General features: G+C 51.0%; 1 protein-coding gene across 1 annotated transcript in view; it reads right to left on the bottom strand.

Moving 5' to 3' along the window:
• The window catches only part of CERS1 (ceramide synthase 1), a 78,337-nt gene extending 61,199 nt beyond the window's left edge, over positions 1-17,138 (bottom strand). Inside the window, exon 1 of the mRNA XM_086946912.1 lies at positions 16,193-17,138. Within this exon, the coding sequence (XP_086803038.1) occupies positions 16,193-16,486 (294 nt within the window). The 5' untranslated portion in view covers positions 16,487-17,138. The remainder of the gene's footprint in view (positions 1-16,192) is intronic.
• Positions 17,139-18,739: the final 1,601 nt, after the last annotated feature.

Raw genomic sequence — 18,739 nt, 5'->3', positions numbered from 1 at the left:
GTCACAAAGAGGCACTTCCCTGCACGCTTATTTTAAGCACATGTGATCAGGCAAAAAGCTGCCAGTCCCAGTGCAATACAGCCAACCGCTGAAGGGGGCGGATCCACTGCCTCCTGCTGTGTGATGGGTGGAAGCAAAATGTAAATGACAGGTGGAGAAACCAATGGATGAAGGGGGCTGACCAAAGCCCTTTTATGTATTTGTCCTCTTTTATTTTATTACAAAAAGACAGGTTAGAAAGCTGAAACTCCCACAAGTTTAGACCTCACCAGGGTCTGCTGACCTACTGACGGGTGGTTTGGGAAACTGGGGTGCTCCAGTTCCAGGGGCGCGAACTGACAGACAAAGAATCCAGGGGCGGGGCGCCTTGGAGGCGGGGAAGAGTGTAGTGCGCACAGTAATGACTGCTCGATGAATTATTCAACGTAAAATGTGTTTTTATGTTTATTACATCAATTTGTGGCTGATTGCGTAAAGAGAGCGCACCACACTCCGGAGAAGCCGCTGTCTTTATTCAGAAAACAATTCGTGTGTAATGTGCCTTTTCCGGGGTTGTTAACAGCCCGCAGGGCACTTAGGAACAATCACTTTGAGCCGTCCAAGAGGCCAAAGGGCACGAAAGGCATTCATAGGGCGAGCCGAGCATTGCGGCCTCCGCGGAGGACGATGGGGCCTGGACCGCCTGCCTGCGTTGTCATGGCGACGGCAGGGCGATGCTGCTGTTACCAAGGGCAACTGTACCTCCGCTTGGAAGACGCTTGGCTGGCGCTGAAATGAGAACGGGGGGAGGTGGGGCCGCCGCTTGGCTTGCCGGTGCCGTTCTGCAGTTTGACAAGAGTAATCCAGAATGGGAAATAAAAGGGCGGGGCGCGTGGCTGGAGGGGGGAGGGGGGAGTGAGGGCTGGTGGGGTGGGGGGCGTGGCGTGAGGGGAAGGGGAGCGAGGGCTGGAGGTTGGGGAGATCACACTCAGATTTCGTTTGCATTTTAATGAAGGGTTTTCTCAGTTTGTTTCGAAAACGAGATGTTTCCCTTTTGCAGCCCCCACTCTGCAGCCAATGCCCCCTCTTCCTTCCCAACCACCCAGTCTTTTTCTCTCTCCAACCCCCGCCATCTCCCACCCTTTCTCCCTGAAAAATACAAACTTTTTTTCTCCGACCAGTTGTCTTTGTGTATGTTTGTCTTGCAACCTTCCATGCCTGGACGCACCGAACCATCCACCCATTCCTCTATCGGATCCAGGGCAAAAGCCCCAAAAAAAGAAGTGGGGGGACGCTGACGTCACGAAAGGTGGCTTGCACCATCAGACTCATTGCCTCCCCTCGCTCACCCCTTAGATGCAATTGCATCAGAAAAGCCAGCTCGCGAGCAGCGTTCTGAATGAGCTCCGATCTCTCCCCAGAGAGGCCAAAGAGTGAATGTGTGGCTCCATTTGCTCCAGCTATCGAGCTCCCGGTAAAATAAGTGGGGGGACGCCGTCCACCCGCGTGGTACCCCGACTCGAGCCCATGATTGGATTGGATTGATCGATCGATCGATCGCTAGGTTCAAAATCGTAGCAATTGTGCTTCAAAAAAGAGCGAGGCTGGCGAACCATGTTGAATAGTAGGGTAGTTCGGGGGGGTTGGGTCTGTGCCTCTTCTCTGTGTGGAGTAAAGGTGCCTCTAAAACAGAAACGGTCTAGAGGTGAGGTCTTTGTAAGAGGACTCCAGAGACTGCGGCCTCTGGAAGTGGGTCCCGATACTTCATCTGACTCTCCAGAAAATGTCCTCAAACTCCAGAGGTGCCTTCCAGACACAATCTGCAGACGAGGCCTACGGATCCGGGCTCTAAACTCCAGATGAGGCCTCCAGACCCAGAGACAATCAGCAGACGAGGCCTGTGAATACAGAGACTACACTCAGGAAGAGGACTCCCGGATCCGGGCACTAAACTCCAGAAAAGACCACCAGATCACAACTCTAAACTCCAGAAAAGACCACCAGACCACAACTCTAAACTCCAGAAAAGACCACCAGACCACAACTCTATACTCCAGAAAAGACCACCAGACCACAACTCTATACTCACAACTCTATACTCTAGAAAAGACCACCAGATCACAACTCTAAACTCCAGAAAAGATCACCAGATCACAACTCACAACTCTATACTCCAGAAAAGACCACCAGATCACAACTCTAAACTCCAGAAAAGACCGCCAGATCACAACTCTCTACTCCAGAAAAGACCGCCAGATCACAACTCTAAACTCCAGAAAAGATCACCAGATCACCACTCTAAACTCCAGAACAGACCACCAGATCCCAACTCTAAACTCCAGAAAAGACCACCAGATCACAACTCTATACTCCAGAAAAGACCACCAGATCCCAACTCTAAACTCCAGAAAAGACCACCAGATCACAACTCTATACTCCAGAAAAGACCCCAGACCACAACTCTAAATTCCGGAGGAGACCTCCAGATCACAGCCTTATATTCCAGACAAGGAGCACAAAACTCCAGATGAGGCGTCCAGATCACAGCACTTACCTCCAGATGGGGCGAATGGATCACAGCACTAAACCCGAGATGAGACCTCCAGATCCAGAGGCTTCACTCAAAAGGCGGCCTCCAAATGTGGGGATTCAACTCTGGATGAGGTCTTTAGACCAGGAGACAATCTGCAGACGAGGCCTGCCTTACCACAGACAATCCTCGAGATGAGGCCTCCTGGGCTGAGCTGACCACACCAACCAGAGGTGTCCTCCAGAACAAGACATGATACCATAAGTGGCCTTAAGAAGTGTATACAGGACCGTAGAACAGTTCCCAAAAGTAGAACACGGAACAGGCCTCACTGGAGTGTGTTGGGTACTTTGACTACCAGCCCCCCTGCTGCTGCTGCTGCTGCTGCTGCTGCTGCTGCCGCTGCCGCCACCACCTCCTATCTCTGCACCACAAAATTCCCTGGACCGCGTTCCATTCTGTTCCATCTTTATGTAAACCACCAGGTCTGACATCATTTCATTTTCTAGGGACTGAAAACAAGCAAGAATGACTCGAGATGTTTCCTTGGTCGATTGTTTTACTGCAACAAGAGAATCATTGGCTGGGAGCAGCCAGCTTCATAGACACAGACTTCCTTCCTGGGTCCAGCACTTGATGTTGTGCTGTAGAGGGAGCTGAATGTGACTTCTAGATGTCACCGGGTAGTACTAGCAGCCAGGATCCAGACGGCCGCAGTGCACGATCGTGGACATGGGGAGGCTTGGGGTGGGTGAAACCTCCAACCCCAGGGCTTTGGAGGTCCAAGGTGACCAACGCCATTGGGGCAGCTTAGAGCTGTGAGACGGTCCACCAGCATGGCTGACGGAAGGGCAGATGTCAGTCAAACAGCCATCACGTGGCTCCTTCTCTGGTGTGTCCATCATTATGAACAAAAGAATTCACCAACAGAGGCTGGCGGCTCCACCGCTGCGCGCCATGCAAGACGCGTATGGAATTTGAGCATGGAGACTTTGACTAGAGTCTAGTTTTAGGACATCTTTGAAGACCATCTTGACAGACCTTCTCTCTCTGTTTGATGGAGAATTTGTTGTCTTGACATGAGGCCGACCCTGCCCGACCCTGTCCGACCCTGTCCAGCCCAGCCCCCATCGCTTCGCAGTGGCAATGGCCTATTGGGGAATCTCTATCCCCACACTGCGGGGGGCGCGCCACCTCCCTGTGCAAGGAGGGACCAGTCAGACCAGGTGCAGCCCTGAGGTGCAGTCTGAGCTCATCAGTGCAGCACAGGATGCATGCACCACAGAAGGGACAGGGCACTATGATGCAGGGAGCTGAAGCCACACACCAGAGGTTTCCAGAACCTTGGGTGCATTGGGGGATTCTGCACCACATTCGAGTACGCCGTGACGTGCTCCTGCACCACAGCAGAGGCTGGGCACCATTATAAAGTGGGTTCCAATTACGTCAGTGAAGTGATGCTGTCTGCATCATTCCAGTGCTGGACACACTGATCCAGGGGGGCGCTGGTACATTAGTGCAGTAATGTACACTGAACCACAGCAAGAGCTGGGTACAATGATCTTGGGAGAGAGCGTTACAACCCGTGCAGGGGTTCTTTCTGCATTACAGAAGGGTCTGGCTCCAATACATGAGTGCAGTTGCGCTTCCTGAACCACAGCAGGAGATGCGCGTGGTGCTCTGGGTCCAGATGCATTAGTGCAACAGCATGGCCTGTACCTTAGGAGGGGATGCACGTAGTGCTCCGGGTGCAAAAGTACCTTGACACTTCCTGAACCACAGCAGGGATGCGCGTGGTGCTCTGGGTCCAGATGCATTAGTGCAGGGGCGCTTAAGAACCACAGCAGGCGATGCACGTAGTGCTCCGGGTGCAAAAGTATTTTGACACTTCCTGAACCACAGCAGGGATGCATGTGGTGCTCTGGGTCCGGATGCATTAGTGCAGGGGCCCTTCGGAACCACAGCAGGGGATGCGTGTGGTGCTCTAGGGACCTGGTGCATTAGTGCAACAGCATATCCTGAACCACAGGAGGGATGCTCGTGGTGCTCTGGGTCCGGATACATTAGTGCAGGGGTGCTTCCGGAACCACAGCAGGGGATGCACGTGGTGCTCTAGGGACCAGGTGCATTAGTGCAACAGCATAGCCTGTACCACAGGAGGGGATGCACATAGTGCTCTAGTGGTCCGGGTGCAAAAGTACCTTGATACTTCCTGAACCACAGCAGGGGATGCACGTGATGCTCTGGGGCCTGGTGCATTAGTGCAGGGGTGCTTCTGGAACCACAGCAGGGGATGCACGTGGTGCTCTGGGGCCTGGTGCGTTAGTGCAACAGCACTTCCTGAACCACAGCAGGGGATGCACGTGGTGCTCTGGGGCCTGGTGCATTAGTGCAGGGGTGCTTCTGGAACCACAGCAGGGGATGCACGTGGTGCTCTGGAGCCTGGTGCGTTAGTGCAGGGGCACTTCCAGAACCACAGCAGGGGATGCACGTGGTTCTCTGGGTCTGGATGCATTAGTGCAGGGGCGCTTCCGGAACCACAGCAGTGGATGCACGTGGTGCTCTGGGACCTGGTGAATTAGTGCAACAGCACTTTCTGAACCACAGCAGGGATGCATGTGGTACTCTGGGTCCAGATGCATTAGTGCAGGGGCGCTTCAGGAACCACAGCCGGGGATGCGTGTGGGGCGCTAGGGATCAGGTGCATTAGTGCAATGGCATATCCTGAACCACAGGAGGGGATGCACATAGTGCTCTAGTGGTCCTGAACCACTGCAGTGGATGAACGTGGTGCTCTGGGGCCTGGTGCATTAGTGCAGGGGCGCTTTCGGAACCACAGCAGGGGATGCGCGTGGTACTCTGGCTCCGGATGCATTAGTGCAGGGGTGCTTTCGGAACCACAGCAGGGGATGCGCGTGGTACTCTGGGTCCGGATGCATTAGTGCAGGCATGCTTCCTGAACCACAGCAGTATTTCTAAGGAGTGCTGGAACAGCACTGGTACTAACTGAAGTGGTCCCAGGGAACAGCTAAAGGACGGACTGTGGTCAGGGGGCTCAAGAGCAAGGAGGGAGTGAGCCCAGGGCATGTGCTCGGAGCCTCAGTGGCACAGTTGAAGGCTGTGCTCAGGAAGTTTGTAGACTGATGGAGTAGGCCCAGGGCATGGCTTTCATCCATATCCTGCTCTTGGTATAACCTGGACTCAGCTGAGGGCTGTGCCCAGCAGTTCTTGTGGCAAGATAGATGGAATAGATCATTACAAACGCCAGAAAATTAGCCAAAAACATTTTTTAACAAATCTTATGGTAACCTCTAACCACCAACCAAGAATCATTTCTGCACTGCTTCCTACCTCTTAACAGTACTGCATATTTTTACCCTATGCCAAATTTACTTAATATCTATTGAGAGTGTTTTTACAGATATTAGAGCAGCCTTTCTTCTCTGTTAAGTCTCTGGAGGGACATCTAAATTCTGACTGCGGTGCTACAGGAATACCGTTGCATTTTCTGTGTGACGGGGTATATCGCTTGAGAGTGGATCAGTATTGTATTGTATTGTAATTGCATTTATATAGCACTTACTACGCCTGACGAGGCGTCAAATCGCTTTTTCGGCGGGTAGCACGCTACTCCATGCAAAAACATTTTAAGTGGTGGATAGGTTATTCAGTTATTTGGATTTGGAATGATAGCAGAAGGATAGAGGAGGAAAAAAGGTTTGTATTTATATAGCGCTTGTTACCCCTGATGGGTGTTGAAACATGCTATTCAGGAAGCCCGTAAAGGATTAGTGGTGAATTAATATGGTGAAATATGAAAGTAATTTCAGTGGTGGATATTAGTCAGTTATTTGGAGTGAGAAGGATAGCGGAAGGATAAAAGGGGAAGAAAGGTTTGCATTCATATAGCACTTGTTACCCCTGATGGATGTTGAATTGCTTTTCGGGCGAGTAGCACGCCACTCCAGAACCCATAAAGGATTAGTGTTGAAAATAAGTATAGTAAAACCTGAAGTCATTTGAGTAGTGGATTGTTGGAAATGGCCCTTTTTGCAGGGTTATCCCCAAACTTTTTGCTTCTTCTTCCCTTATTTTTCCCTGACCTGTGGTTGTTGGCAATAGGACTCTGGGCACTGTACCACTGCTGATCAGTGCTAAAGTGCATATCTCTGTGTAAATTGTGATTGTGATTGGATATACCTGATTGGCATATTTGTATCACCAAGAAGTCCCTAGTAAAGTGCACTGGGTGTGCCAGGGCTGGTGATGACAAATGCTACTAGTGGTCCTGCAGCACTGATTGTGCCACCCACAAGAGTAGCCCTAAAATGGTGTCTCAGGCCTGCTATCGCAGTGCCTGTGTACAGTCTATGAACTGCCATGTCCGCCTGGTCAGTGTCCCCACTGACCAGGCCTAACCCTTCCCTTTCTGTGCACATTGGTCATCCCTATGGAAGGCCCAAGGTACCCCCTGGGCAGGGTGCAGTGTATGTGAAAGGTAGAGCATGTACTTGTGCAGGTGACATGCTCTGGTAGTGAATTACAGCCATTTCGTTTTTCACTTTTGTAAGGCTATCTTGCCCCATAGGCTATCATGGGGGATGCTGGCTACAGTGGCTACTAGCATATCTTCCCATAGGGGCAAGATAGGACATAAAAGTTTGGTATCCCTGAACTCAGAATTTAATAACACATCTTTTAGGAAAGGTGGTTTTAAATTCCTGTGTTTGAGAACAGCACTTTTAGAAAGTTGCTGTTCTCTTGTCTGACCTTTCTGTGTGCCTTGGCCTGTTTGTGAATTGACTGTCTGGTTTGAGAGTGACAGAGGCTGGGGAGCCCCCAGGAGGCTGGCTGAGTCAGCCCTAGGCTGAATGATAGCACCTGGGCCTGAATAGGGCTTGGCCTGCCTTCCACAATGCTGGCTCCACCTTCTGCTGGGCGGCTGACGACCCTGCACCTCACTCTGAAAGGAAAGGAGAAGCCAGGAAAACAAAGTGCTCAAGGAACACCCAGAACTGGTTCAGACCGGGCTCAGAGCCTTTCTGCAAAAAGGGAACAAAGACTTTTAGGGGTATAAGTACAGGACCCCTGACTACAGAAAATTAGATCATCCTGGAATCAAGAAGGAACCTCTGCCAAGGAGAAAGCTGAAACTGAAGAAGGAAGACTGTCCTGCTGTTGCTCTGCTGGACTGACCTGCTGTTGCTTTGCTGCCAAGGAGAGGGGAAGGACTTTGCTTTGTGCTGTGTCCCCTTGCTTGAAGGAATCTCCAAGGCCCTGAGAAGAGCTGGCTCCCTGTTATGAAGTCCCAGGAACAAAAGGACTTCCCCCCAGCTTCCCCCCAGCTTCCCCCCAGCTTCCCTGAACTCTACTGAGAGAGTTCTGATCGTCCGGGAGTGCGTGGCCCATGTGTGGTGCCTCTGGAAGTTGTACCTGTGTTGGGAAGCTGGAAACCGAGCTTTTAAAGAACTTTCTGCAAGTTTTGTCGCAAACCCGGCAGAGCGAGGAAATTCCCGCTGCTACGAAGACCGAGATCGTCGCAGCGCCTATCGCCGCTGCTTGAGGCGTCGCACCCTTTGTTAGCGGGAAGATTTCCGCCGCTGCGAACATCATCGCAGAGCCTGTCGCCGTTGGGTGAGATCACCGCATCACGTCGCTGCGAGAATCGGCGCAGAGCCATCGCATTGAGGAACTGCGAGAGGAAGATCGCCGCTGGACCGCGCATCGTCTCCCTGGAGATCGTCGCAGCCCCTGAGAATCCTCGCATCTTGCCTTTGCGGGAGAAAACTTCCTACGGAACCTATGCACCGGAATCCATACAAGTATCGCCTTCCTCCCCATACAGACCGGATTCGTCGCAACACGCCCGCTGCTGCAGCGGGACTGTCGCTAACGCCTCCCCAGGGTCTCAGGAGCAACGCATCACTTGTTTTCCACAGCTACAGCTTCTGTGCTTGGAACCTTTTATCGCTAACAAAGGTTCTGTGGCTAAACGTGACGCAACTGTGATCTTTTCATGCAACTGTGGATTATTTTATCGCTAAACTTTAACAAGCATTTGCAATGCAATAGGTCTCGCATTAGGAAAGTTTGAGCTATTGGCATTGTAAATGACAATATTTTTTTATGTGTTGGTTTTGAAAATGGATAAATTAATAGCATAGTTATTTACAATGCCAATAGCTTATACTTTCGCAAATGTGACACCTATTGCATTTGTAATGCAATATATGTATTGTTGAGAGTGGGAGAGCGTGACAGTGGGAGAGTCAGTGATTGGGTGGGTGGGAGAGTCAGTGAGTGGGTGGGTGGGAGAGTCAGTGAGTGGGTGGGTGGAAGAGTCAGTGAGTGGGTGGGAGAGTTAGTGAGTGGGTGGGAGAGTTATTGAGTGGGTGGGAGAGTCAGTGAGTGGGTGGGAGAGTCAGTGAGTGGGTGGGAGAGTGAGTGGGTGGGTGGGAGAGTGAGTGGGTGGGTGGGAGAGTGAGTGGGTGGGAGGGATAGTGAGTGGGAGGGAGAGTGAGTGTGAGGTAGAGTGAGTGGGAGGGAGAGTCAGTGAATGGGAGGGAGAGTCAGTGAGTGGGTGGGAGAGTCAGTGCGTGGGTGGGAGAGTCAGTGCGTGGGTGGGAGTGTCAGTGCGTGGGTGGGAGAGTCAGTGAGCTGGTGAGAGAGTCAGTGAGCCGGTGGGAGAGTCAGTGAGTGGGTGGGAGAGTCAGTGAGTGGGTGGGAGAGTCAGTGAGTGGGTGGGAGAGTCAGTTCTTCATTTCCTCCGAGGTACTCCTCATCAGTGTCATCCGCAGATAAGCATCTCTGTGGCTCGGCTCTCAGCAGTGCCACATATAACTGCCCTGTAGGGCACGTGCCAGATAGGACCCTAGCGCGGTTGTTAGCCCCTTCAGAATTAGCACCCTCAGCTGCCTGTCAGCCAGCTAACAAGGAACACGAAACCTGGTTATTTTTTCTACTTTCAAAGTTTTGGCGCGCAGTGGGAGTTTGCTAATCCGCGGGGACGTCCTGAGGTCCCGTCGCCTCTGGAGGGCAGCGAGAGGTTAGGAGGACCGAAATCCTTAATAAACCAAGAGTTTGTCCACCCTGGCGCTTATCCTGTCGTCCCAGCACTGTTTTCGAATGAAATGTATAAACCTCTGTTGCGCACTCTCTGCTGCACCGTGTCCTTTGGCAATATTAAAAGGTTTTTCTCAGCTACTGTAAAACAATAAGCTGATAATTGGGGCATTAGGACACGGTAGGAAGCACCCGCAGCTGCGCTCGAGACTGCTCTCGGAGTCAGCGCGTGCAGAGGGGCACATCTTCCTCCGCTGAGCTGGCCTACCGCTGCTATCTGGGGAACAAGAAGCCCCTCCCCCTTCCAGAACCTCTTTCAGGTGAGCCAGGGTCTCGAATGTGAATTTGTTTATCTCCGGGTCCCAGGGCTGACGCACGGAGCTGTTGACATTCTATGTTTGATGGTCTGGAGGGTCCAATGCACTGAAGGGGGTTTGAGTCCTCACGGGAGGCCAGGAATAATAAATACACAGTCTGTAAAAATCGCCAGGATATCAAGTCTCCATTTCGAAATGCATATAACTTAATTAAAAAATGCATTTACATATTAAAGTACGTTGGGCCCGCATAGCAAATTTGATTTTTCTGCATGGTACACAGATTTTCCATCTTTTTCTGAAAACAATTTTTTGCTGCTATTAGGAGTTTGAGCCCGGTGACACTGCTAATCGGTGTCACAGTGTGTGCGCGCTCTGGCCTTTGCAAGTATGCATTTATTGTTTGATTAATTAAAATCAGTTACAATCACTTAAGACATGATAATATTAAGAACAATATAATTTAAAAGAACCGTGACTCAGATCCGGAAATTAATGTATATCCAACATTGCTGTAAACAGGCAATAGATGTTGCAAGAGATTCAACCCACAGACAGTATTTGTATAATAAAAAAAGTGCAATATATCTATTAGACAACAAAAGATGCCTTCTGCATTGTGCGAGCAAACTATCTCAATAGTACCTGAAAACAGTCATAGCCGACAGTATATCATTTAATAACTCATCTCACAAGAGCTACTCAGGCGGTCCACAAGAGACGCTCGAGCGGGTCCTGTCCCCCTGGTCCCCCTGGTCCCCCTGGTCCCCCTGGTCCCCCTGGTCCCCCTGGTCCCCCTGGTCCCCCTCGGTCCCCTCGCTCCCCTCGGTCCCCTCGGTCCCCTCTACCCCTACCCCTACCCCTACCCCTACCCCTACTGAAGCTCCATGTTTGACCCGGTGAGAGAGGTACACCTGGTGATACTTAGACTAGTGATACCTACGTGCTGCCATAAGCCCCGGAAAACCTAATTCCTAGCCCCATCCCCTGACTTGTACCACCAGTTAGTTTATTGAAACGGATTTCTTCTGATTTGACACAAGAACAGCAGGGGCACACTAATAAAACCCAAGAACCAAGCAGACCACTCACTATAAGACCTAAGCAGCCATTAAGAACACGTTGTGCGCCCTGGACAATGCACACCTGGACAATTAGTCACCTTATTATTGATACTATATAATGGCAATGTAATACACTAAAAGTTAAACAATCGCAAATGATGTTGTAAAGTGTCTGAATATGAAAAATCTAATAAAATGGTTTACAAAACAAAACAAGGCATAACTTACAGCGGAGTTAGTAAATTGAATGTAATTGTGGTGCAAGCCAACCCTTTAAAAAAAATAAGCGTGAAATGGCCAACGTCTTTAACAAGATTGAAGGCATTTTCCTATTTAAGTGAAACTTGATGAAGAAATACAAATCGGTGCCGCCGCGCTGCCCGCAGCGACCCAGAAGCTCTTGGCCGGCCGGCCAATCCGCTCGCGGCCGACCGAAAGTCCCGCCTCCCGAGGTCCGTGAATAGGCATGCCGGCGCATGGAGCGCCCTGCCGGTCCAGGGTAGCCCGGGTCCCCAGGAGGGGGCCGGGGAGAAGGAGGAGTGTGGCGCCTGTTGCGGGGCTCCTCTGACCTGAGGGAGCCCCGATTCAGAAGAGGAGAGGAGACGAGACGCGGAGCACGAGAGGAGCCCCGCCGGAAGAGCGCAGTCGGTGAGTGGGGCCCAGGGCTGATGTGAAGTGCGTGCGTGCCTGTGTGTATGCCTGGGGGTGGGGGGGAGTGTATGTGCGCGCGTGTGTGCGCGAGGGAATGTGTGTGCGCATGCGTGACTGTGTGTGATTGAGAGAGAATGCGAGGTAGGGGATAGTGTGCCTGTATGTGTGCCTGTATGTGTGCCGTATGCCTGCGTGTGCATGCGCGCGCCTGTGTGTGTGTGTGCGTGCGTGCATGCAGAGGGGTGGGGGCTGCCTGTGTCTGTGTGTGAGCAAGGGATTTGCACTGCGCATGCGCAGCTACCAGACGCTCGCTCCCGAGGTGAAATCCGACCTCGTCAAAGCGCGCGTCTGGTAGCTGTCCACTCTCCTAAATATCGGCAACATAAGTTGTCGAGCTGATGCATTCATGCTTCGCATGAATGCCACATCAGCTCGACCTAAAAACACGTTGCAACCATATTCTTGAACTGTGTATGTTGGGTCGTTTTGATCTTGTATAGTTTAGATTAAATACCTTTATTTTTCTAAACTGTTGTGGAGTCAGTTTGTGGTGTTTTCACTGTGTTACTGTGAGTTTTGGTACAAATACTTTACACATTGCCTTTGATAAGCCTTGACTGCTCGTGCCAAGCTACCAAGGGGGTGAGCAGGGGTTATCTCAGAGGGTTTCCTCCTTACCCTGACTAGAAACAAGGGTCCCTATTTGGACAGTAGTACATACCTCTGCCAACTAAAGACCCCCAGTTCTAACATAATTTGAGTAGTGGATTCAGTTATTTGGGTAGAGAAGGGTAGGTGGCGGGATAGTGAAGGGAAAGAGGTTTGTATTTATACAGCGCTTGCTACCCCTGATGGGGTTTTGAAGCGCAAGTAGCACGCTACTCTGGAACCCATCAGGATTAGTGTTGAATTAGTATGGTGAAACATGAAAGGAATTTCAGTGGTGGATGTGTTAGTCAGTTATTTGGATTGAGAAGGGTTGGGGAGGGGTAGAAAAGAGGGAAGAGTTTAGAAAGGTTTGTTTTGGGGGATAGGTATAGTAAAAGAGGTGTAAGATGATGCAAGGAGGGGTAGAGTAGGAGAAAGTCTAGAAAGGGGTATTTTGGGGATCATAGTAGTGGTATGGGGTTTGGGGTTAAATGAGAGAGTGGATGTAGAGGATATATTGAGCGAAGTATAGGCTGAGAAATAGGGAAGTGCATTGGAAATGCTAAATTAGAAGAAAGTGATAAATATATAGATCCATAAGTACATTGAAAGTATAAGATGCATAATGGAGGTATGAATATTGGGTAGCATTTCTGGCCGTGGCCCTGGTCAGTCTCGAACAGGCTCAAACAGGCAAGTGCCCTTGTCCTCTCTGCCTTTAACAGGTTCAAACAGGCAACTGCCCTTGTCCTCTCCGGCCCTAGCCTCGAAACCCGGGCTGAGACGCCCTAAGCCTGGCCTTTTATTGCCCTAGTAATCAGGTAACCCCGTCAGCCAATGGGAACCCTAGCCCTAACAGTGGCAGCTGTCTATGTTTTTTCTGTGCCAGGATATATAGGTGCTGAGAGTGGTATGGACGTTCCTATGACAGGTGATGTCACCAGTGATCTGTGATGTCAATTGCGAGGTCAGACACCGTTAACTGAGTACAGGGTTTTATGGTTGAGGGTAACCATAGCTGGGAGGCTTTAGTGATTAACATGTATTGTATCCTAAACAACACATTCCATCAACAGAGGATTTTTTGAGAGTTTTTCAATGTTCTGAAAATGCTGTCCAGTAATGGCAGGGATTTAACTCATCCACCTAGTTTCCGTTCTAAACCTGGTGCAGATTGGTCAAAGATTATTACGCGCTGGAGGTGGTAAAGTAATCCTCGCGGCAGTGCTTTTTGCTGCAGGAGAAGCTGCTGGACAATTTAACACCAAGCTTGACATGAAGCAAGAGGAAGTACTAGAACAGATTCTTTTTCAGTCTTAGTCTAAATTTCCGGTTAACATGTCAACATCCCACAAATTGTTAACAAAACAATGATCTTTTGTACATCTATTGCAATGGGATCTCAGGACTGTTTTTGCACATCATAATTTCAAATTTTCAATAAACCTGACTTAGCTGTCTTGCTGGTTCATGAGCCCACGTTCAAGGACAGTGAAAAGATTCAGCCTGATTGGCTCATAAAACGGTTGAAATGCTCCCACTCTGACAGAGTTGTCTTGCTGTGGCTGCAGGCGTGTAGGACCTGCAAATAACATTCACACCTTGCTTCGGAATCATGCGGACTGGGTGGAGGACATGGATAAACCGAAGAATTGAAGCCACAAATGACTGACGTTTGACATATCGCGACTGGTCTTGAAAATGCAGCCTTGTTTCAATATGTAAGTTTTGCGATGGCATCGAGATGAAGAAAAGGCAGAGTCAACTGAGTTGGTGGGTGGGTTACGAAGTACGTATGCTGGCTCACAACTGCGGAAGGCTGTTCCCTTTTGGCTTGCGAGGGTGGTGCTGAGCTCAAGGACTGGTTCAACAGGCCATCCTCTAAGACCTGTCTGGGCAGATCCAAAGTTTGATCTCTCAGGGTAGGGATGCTGAGCGCAAGGCCTGATTAATCAACGAGCCCGTACCAAAGGTCATGCCCCGTGGGCTCCTTGGGCTCCGTGGCTTAATGTGCGATTAATGAATGATGCTTTGGCCAGTCTGATGCGGCTTGTAAAGTTTACTAATGTCCCATCATCTTGGCGGCTCTCCCATACGTTCATGATGATCATGTTTAGCAGGAACCAATTAACAATTCATGCTGCCCCCACATGTTCACACTAGTTTAATGTAAATAAAAACTTGCTCTAGAAGGGTTTGCTGGATAGATGATTGGATCCCTGTATCACAGCCATATCGATAGGGGACCCCGATCACTTAAGGAAAACTATTGCAAACAGCAGAAACAGGCACGGGCATGTGCACACCTTCTCGATCCACACAAAACCCTGTTCATTAATGATGTGTGAGCTAATGAGCATTGCCTGGTGATGAGGAAGTTAAAGTTGGGTTGGTACTTTCACTGGCAATTTTCAAGAGTTTTTAGGTTTGGCGTAGGTAATACACTACTCCCAAATACGCCATGCGACTGCTCCCCTCTCATGGTAGCCCTCACTTGTATTATACAGAAAAGTTTATAAACAAGGTTCTGTGACTTGCAGTTGCGTTTTTATGTTATATAAAAAAAAATGCTAATGTTTTTTCTTGTGCATATATGTCCAATGTTTACAGTCAAGTTAGGAAGTATAGACAAGGTTCCAGCTTTGAAAACTTACATTCTGGCCTTCTCGAGGACAGGTATTGACAAAAGTATAGAGTGGAGGTAAAATATGTGTCTAAAAATGGGAATGCCATATAGATCCCCCCCCTGACACACACAACTCTGCAACTCTTTGCTTTCCCACTTCCACATCCCAAGGATCACTATAAATGTAAGAACTCTAACACACCTGGCTCTTTCCCCAAGATTTCATCTGACTTTATATATTTTTTAATTTTTACTTGAGAGTTATCAGTTCATCATGTTTTGTGTGATAATCGCCCGTCTCTCTTTCAATATCCGACTCCACTCATATGGTATGTACTGTTTGAATAAAACTCCCAAAATCTACAAGAAATGTCTTCTCCCTTCCAATATTTGGTTGGCCAAATCCCACGTCTCCACAAATCCTCACAACATCCTATCTTAGAACTTCGGTGAAAAGATGCCTGATGGTCGCAAGAGATTGATAAGCGGGCTGGAGTAATTTGGGAATTTGCAGACTGACAGCTACTAAGGAGTGTGCACGTTGAACCCTGTCTCCTTTTAGTGTTTTGGGAGTGTTGTGGTCTTCCTGACAGCAAGCACCCAACTGGGCAGAGGTGACATGCACAGACAGGTTACCCACACAACACTGCATTTCAAATATTTATCTCGTCCCGCTTCTGCCATCAAGGCCAATGAAGGGCTGCATATTCCTGGTGATTTACAGCAGTTCTGGTTGGCACATTGAAACTGAATGCTGGACAACATTACAGATGAGAAGAGAGTAAAGGGATGGTATAACAAGCAGATCCATTTTTGAGATGACGAGGCTGCGCTCATCACTCTAAACGTATGACTCGTTGAGGCCACGTCCCAGTAGACGCTGCGCTCCAAGTCTACCCAAGGTCAACATCTAAGCCTGCAAGGTGAGGGGCTATCCTATCTTCTGGACGCGCAGTAAGGAAGAAGTGAGGGGACTCTTAACGTAGTCAAAGAGAGTTATCCGATGGTCACCAAAACTCTTTGCACACAGAATTTATTAGCATGTCCCTAACCAGGTGACCCCAGCATTTCCATTGAGTGGCTGATAGAGATGGTTGCCATAGTGATCCTCTGGGATGGGAGGGTTTGGCAGGGAATCCCATGGATAGTGGCCCCACTACAACAACACCAGGCACACATCTCGCACTACCTTGGTCCGCGGAAGGTAACATGACGCTCCCGATGACCAAGGCTCAGCGGTGTGGTCTCTCTCTGCCAGGCCACTGGTTTTGCTCCAACACAACATCCCTTCAATGATAGTCGTGCGTTAACTCACCAGAAAGAGCCACCGTGAGGCGACCTCGCGCAGGATCGTCAAACCTACGGCACAGAACACGAGCAGCAGGACCTCCATCGGGTCGAAGCAGGCCTCCTTCTGTAGGGTCCTCCAAGCAAGTTCCCATCCACACCCCTTGCACCTTTCAAGGGCCCTCAAAAAGGTCGACCCACCCTTGTCCAAGACCTCCAGGTAGCCCGGCATGGCCTCCACCGCTACACTGGACCCGTGCATCTCCTGTAGTTCCAAGAATCCAGACCCTGGCGCCATTGTCCTTCGCACCTGCTCCTCCATGGAGCCTGCGGTGAGGTGGACCGGGTGTTTGGGGTTTGTAGGGATGGGGATTTCTTACTCCTGCGGTTGGAGAGTCGGCGTCTTGGGATTCAGGCCGCCGCTGCTGCTTTCTTCCAGGGATGCTCTTGCGGCAGGAGGGGATGTCGCAGCAGCTTTCAGCATCCGTAGGTCTTGGGCTGGTGATGGGCTTTGCAGACTAATGGGGGTGATGTGTCAGGGAGGGCGTTATTAGGGAACCAGAAAGGGATTCCACCCCTAGGGAGCCATCTCTGGGCTGTATGAATGTCCAGGGCTGAAGAGGGGGGTAGGGGGGAGTCCCTTACAGGACCGTGTGGCTGGAGACCCCAGAAGGGAAACAGAGGCACATCCGGGGACAGCACAGGGGGCTCAGCCTCAAGGAGGTGTGGGGGGGGGGCAGAGAGAGAAGGGTGTGGGAGCCCCTGATCCAAGGACAGTCTCTGGATCCAGCAGACGGGGCTGAGGGGATCCCCGGCGATCAGCCGCAGTGTCAGGGTCTGGGGGGAGGGGGAGGGCAGAGGAGGCATGCGGCGGCGGCGACCCCCATTCCGTCCTAGTGGTATCTGCCGCGGTCACAGGGATTGCCTGCCAGGGGAGAGGGCACCCGGAGGCTGAGGGGAGACGGTCTCACAAGGGAGGAGAGAGAGGAAGCAGCTGCCTTCCTTCAAGAGGAGGAAATAACACCCCCCGCCCTGGCTGAGCAGCCCAAGCACGCGGGGAGGGAGGGGAGGAGACTAAGCAGCCCCCCCTCGCTGCGGACGAGACATTCATTGCGGGGGGAGGGAGGGAGACAGGATGGGAGCACGTGCGAGGGACTGACACGAGCTGTCAGAGAGAGGGCAGGGGGGGGGGCGCGGGGCGCGGGGCGGGGGGACCCCGCTGCCTGATGCAGGCCACGCAGGAAGTGCATGCTGCTGCACTCTACTGCACAGACAGGCAGGAGGTGCATGCTGCTGCACAGACAGGCAAGAGGTGCATTCTGCTGCACTCTACTGCACAGAGGCAGGAGGTGCATGGTGCTGCACAGACAGGCAGGAGGTGCATTCTGCTGCAGCCTAATACAGGCAGGACTTGCATGTTGCTGCTCTCTGCTGCACAGACAGACAGGAGGTGAATGCTGCTGCACAGACAGGCAGGAGGTGCATGCTGCTGCACAGACAGGCAGGAGGTGCATGCTGCTGCACAGACAGGCAGGAGGTGCATTCTGCTGCACTCTACTGCACAGAGGCAGGAGGTGCATGGTGCTGCACAGACAGGCAGGAGGTGCATTCTGCTGCACCCTAATACAGGCAGGACTTGCATGTTGCTGCTCTCTGCTGCACAGACAGACAGGAGGTGCATGCTGCTGCACAGACAGGCAGGAGGTGCATTCTGCTGCACTCTACTGCACAGAGGCAGGAGGTGCATGGTGCTGCACAGACAGGCAGGAGGTGCATTCTGCTGCAGCCTAATACAGGCAGGACTTGCATGTTGCTGCTCTCTGCTGCACAGACAGACAGGAGGTGCATGCTGCTGCACAGACAGGCAGGAGGTGCATGCTGCTGCACAGACAGGCAGGAGGTGCATTCTGCTGCACTCTACTGCACAGAGGCAGGAGGTGCATGGTGCTGCACAGACAGGCAGGAGGTGCATTCTGCTGCAGCCTAATACAGGCAGGACTTGCATGTTGCTGCTCTCTGCTGCACAGACAGACAGGAGGTGCATGCTGCTGCACAGACAGGCAGGAGGTGCATGCTGCTGCACAGACAGGCATGAGGTGCATGCTGCTGCACAGACAGGCAGGAGGTGCATGCTGCTGCACAGACAGGCAGGAGGTGCATTCTGCTGCACTCTACTGCACAGATGCAGGAGGTGCATGGTGCTGCACAGACAGGCAGGAGGTGCATTCTGCTGCACCCTAATACAGGCAGGACTTGCATGTTGCTGCACAGACAGGCAGGAGGTGCACAATGCTGCTGCTATCTGCTGCACAGACAGGAGTTGCATGCTGCTACACAGACAGGCAGAAAAAGTGGCTGGATAGGGAAAGTTCATAACGTGAGTGTTAGCGACGCAGTCAATGTGTACCACGTAGCCACGGTCAAAAGTACCAAAGCAAATTTATTTTCTTTTTTTGGTTTTTCAAAATTTCAAAAACACAAGGGCAAACCAAGGACTGTCACGACAGTGATTACATGAGTACAGTATCTACACATATACACAAATACAAATATACAATATTTACAATAGGAGTGA

The sequence above is a fragment of the Lissotriton vulgaris genome, chromosome 12, assembly GCF_964263255.1.
Source record: "Lissotriton vulgaris chromosome 12, aLisVul1.2, whole genome shotgun sequence".
Taxonomy (NCBI): domain Eukaryota; kingdom Metazoa; phylum Chordata; class Amphibia; order Caudata; family Salamandridae; genus Lissotriton; species Lissotriton vulgaris.
This window is presented reverse-complemented; position numbering and strand designations above follow the sequence as displayed.